At 39.2% G+C, this 3,962-nt stretch overlaps 1 protein-coding gene across 1 annotated transcript in view; it reads right to left on the reverse strand.

The window, feature by feature from the left end:
- The window catches only part of ANKFN1 (ankyrin repeat and fibronectin type III domain containing 1), a 177,383-nt gene that overhangs the window by 146,435 nt on the left and 26,986 nt on the right, over window positions 1-3,962 (reverse strand). Inside the window, exons 3-4 of the mRNA XM_069067384.1 lie at window positions 2,609-2,803; window positions 681-794 (exon numbers count right to left, since the gene is read on the reverse strand). Coding sequence (XP_068923485.1) covers window positions 681-794; window positions 2,609-2,803 — 309 coding nt within the window. The remainder of the gene's footprint in view (window positions 1-680; window positions 795-2,608; window positions 2,804-3,962) is intronic.

Below are 3,962 nucleotides of genomic sequence, written 5' to 3' on the forward strand. Positions count from 1 at the left end.
GGATAGCCTTCCCTCTGAGGCTAGCCCCAATTCACCCCATATATATTTTGTTTGTCTCTAGTTGCTTGCATATTGTCTTCCCTTTTAAAATGCGACCTCCTTGGGGACAGGGACTGTTTTTTGGTTTATCTTTGTATCTCTAATATTTAGCACAGTGCTTGCCACATAGTAGACTCTTAATAAATGCTTGTTGATTTGTCTTTCTGGATCAACACAGCCTTCCCTCAGAGGACAGTGAATATGGGGGCTAGGAGAAGGAAAAGTAAAGAAATGCTTAGAGTAATCTGCTCTCTTAGGGGAACAGGGAGGCAAGTAGTAGTGGCCTGCTCATCTGGAAATTCTGCCTTTTGGCCTGGGCCTTTGCAGTGTGCTCAGCTTGGCTCAATGGAAACTGACCTACCAGGCTCACACTCCACCACTGAGAGTACAGAAAATATCTTTGAGGGCTCCAGGACTCACAGCCCAGGCCCCTACACTGATTTTCTTCCTATCCTATCCACTGTCGCTCCTTTGCTCCCAGTAGGAAATGTTTTAGCACTGAAGGCCCATTCATAGGAGAAGATTATATCAGCAAGGAAAACAAACAAACAGAACAGAGGACAACTCCATCCCTAAACAGCCTAATTTTTTTTTTCCACAGAAGGATCAATGAAGAGAAAAAAATGTCTGAAATCCAATACCTTTATATTTGGTCACTACAGCTGCGTTGACACTATCAGGCTCTTGAAAGGTGACAGTGAGTGATGTGTTACTTGTTACCATGAGACAGACATTGGTTGGCACCTCAGGGGGTCCTGGGATGGAAGAGAAAACATAAGGACCGAATCAGAACAAATCCCATTCAACCAGTGTTACCTCCCCCCTTCAAAGAGTGCCTGAAATACACACCACAGAAGTTTTTTTTGTCTCTTCTGACTACTGGATACTCTTAGAAGCCTAGTTAGGTGACCTGCTCAGACACCATCCAGTGCCATCATGGACTTATTGAGTGTCTAGTGTTCTTCATGCTCAAAGCAAATAGTAATGTCCATTTAGCTTAAGAGAGAGTACTAGAAAATTCATGGGACTTTTTTTTTCATTAATTCCTTCATATATTCATTCATGATCTACTATATGTCAGTATTGTGCTAAATGCTGGAAATACAGAGGTAGGTATGGCTGTGAAACATTACCTTATAATATCAAATGCCACCTTCTACATGGGTCCTTTCTCTGGGAACCCAGCTTCTAGAACCCTCTCTCCCAAGGTGCCCTTGTATCTGCTTTGGGTTGGTTTTGGGTATACTCATATTGTCTATATTGTTTATCCCATTAGAATGTAGATTCTTTGAGAGTAGGGATCTTCATTTTTTTTGTGCCACCTCAGAGTGTGGTAGTAGTCATATAGTAGAAGGTACTTAAGCAAAGTCCTTAAGTAGGTATTTAATAAATGCTTGTTTGTTAAGTAAGTACTTAATAAATGCGTGTTGATTGATGGACACCTTTTATTGCATTTGCTTCAAGGTGAATGAATAACTGGGGCTATATTGACTGTTCATTGTAGATGTTACACTCCAACAAAAAGCTGCCAGAACAATAATAATAATAATAATTCTTTAAGACTTGCAAAATGCTTTATAGATATTATCTTTTTTATCCTCACAACAACTCTGAGACACAGGTGCTATTATTATCCCCATTTCATAGATGAGGAGCTGAGGCAAGGTAAGTGACTTGTCCAGGGTCACACAGCTAGCATTTGGCTAAGGCTGTACTTGAAATCAGGTCATTTTGATTCTAGGAATAGCACAATCTAGTTTGCTTATGTTTGGTATAAAGTCAATGTCTATATCACAGTCAAAGCCTAGACCTCCAGCTAACCGCTGCAGCCCGAAAGAATAATTAGCAAATGAATGAATTGGGTTTCAGTTTACAATTAGTTACCCAGACTAAGTAAAAGTGTCAGTATACTTAATGACAGCTCTCTTGCCTTTCTCAAGTGTGTTTGAATTTCTTTTGTAGGATGGTCTTAGGGAAAGTTTCACATGCTAATAGCTTACTGGGGGCAAAATACTTCGTATTAACAAATAATTATCCTCAAGAATAGAAGTGGGGAAAAAGGAAAACAAAATTAATAAATTTGACAATTATATTTTTTGGTGTCTCACATTTAGCAAAAACCAAACTTCAGTCATAGTTAGTTTTAATAGATACAAAGTACAGTAGAAAACAGAAAACATAGATCCTGTTCTTTTACCAGAAGTCTCAGAATTGAAGCAAAAGTCTTCTTTTTTTTTTAAGCTATGTTCCCTCCCCCTTCCCACTAAGTTCTTTTAGGTCACAAGGCTAAACAGGTCAACAGGCCCATTTTTGCACATTTCTAAAACTCATGAAGGGTGGAAGATGAAACAGGAGAGTGTGTCTAGCCTTGGGGCCACTGGAGCCACATGGTTATGGACATTGGACCTTACTAATAAGAAAATGGAACATCTATCTTCCCCTTCTCCCCCCTCTCCTCAGTTTACTATTGTCCTTTTTCTTAATGAGAAATCTACTAGAGAGTAGAGAGGGATTACTAGTTGTCTCTAAAAAAGAGGCTGATCAAATTCAGAAGTTTGCTACTACTCACTGGAATGTTCAAAGCCCGTTTTCATGCGTTTGTAGAGCCTGTATCTCCACTCCCAAGCTTTCAACTGTTTCTCTTTATCTGTATTGTCCATATTGAATCCTTCATTCTCCACTTGGGCAGACAGCTCATTTACTCTCTGTTGGGCTTCTTGCAACAAGGTGTTGAGATGTGTTGATCTGCTCTCAAGGCTGATGACTGCAGGGAAAGAGATTCAGTTTAATAAGCATTTATTAAGTAACAGTATGGGCAATGTGATGTGCCAGGTGCTGGGGATACAAAGATAGAGGACCAAAATAACCCTACTCCCCAAGCCCCTAAGAAGCTGATATTATACTGGAAGGGTATAAATAGATAAGTAAATACACATTAATTTGAAGGGAGAACGTGTGTTAATAACCAACGGCATCAGGAAAGGTAACTACTCTGTGCTGGCAAGGAAAATGTAGATTTTAAGAGGAAGAAGTGTGGAAGGAGGGGATGTAAATATGGAAAAAAGAAAGATAGTCCCTGACCTCAAGGCACTTATATTCTAATGGGGGAAGGAAACAAGCAAAAGGAAGTTCAGAAATGGGGGCAAGGAGAATAAAGGTACCAATTATAGGGAGAATCCCTGAACTTGGAAGGAGAAAAAAATATCTCTTTATTTCACTATACAGTAATTGGTTTTCTTTGTAATTCTATGTATTTTACTTTATGCATTAAAAGAAATCATTCTGAGAAGGGATCCATAGGCCTCAGCAACTTGGCAAAGGAGTCCATGGCACAAAAAGACTGAAGAACTTTTGTTCTAAGGACAGTCATCTGAATTCCCACCACCAAGCAGCTGAGATGCCCAGTCCTCATTTAGATGGTAGGACCTTGGAAATAGGGGGAGAAAAGACAGGTGTGATGTCATGGAGGTGCCAGAGTAATTCAGAAGAAGATCAAATCAATCATTTGAGACTTCAAGAACCAGGTTCCTCAGTTGGGTCTTTCAGATTGAGTTCAACACATTTTTTCAGCCTATGACCCCTGTGGCTCCCAAGGCCCAAACATGACCTTCTCAAGGGGAAGAGAGCAATTCTATTCTTTCAGTTATAAGGGTGGGCAGGGTGGTGAAATTTATGAAGATAACTCAAGTGGAAATCTGTTAAGTTATATTTTGAAATGGAAATTAGGTGGTTATATATTCATATTCTCTGTGTTCATAGTCATGTTTGTATTAATTACAGGAAATGAATACTAATTTATGATTGCCCCTGCTCACCATCAGACTAAATTTATTTACAGATGAGGTCAATGCAAAATTAGTTTAGTCTTTTTTCCTCTCTTTCTTTCTTTCTTTCTTTCTTTCTTTCTTTCTTTCTTTCTTTCT

The sequence above is a fragment of the Petaurus breviceps genome, unplaced genomic scaffold (genome assembly GCF_028583685.1).
Source record: "Petaurus breviceps papuanus isolate PSGF00001 unplaced genomic scaffold, PetGlider_PUasm1.0 90750, whole genome shotgun sequence".
Taxonomy (NCBI): domain Eukaryota; kingdom Metazoa; phylum Chordata; class Mammalia; order Diprotodontia; family Petauridae; genus Petaurus; species Petaurus breviceps.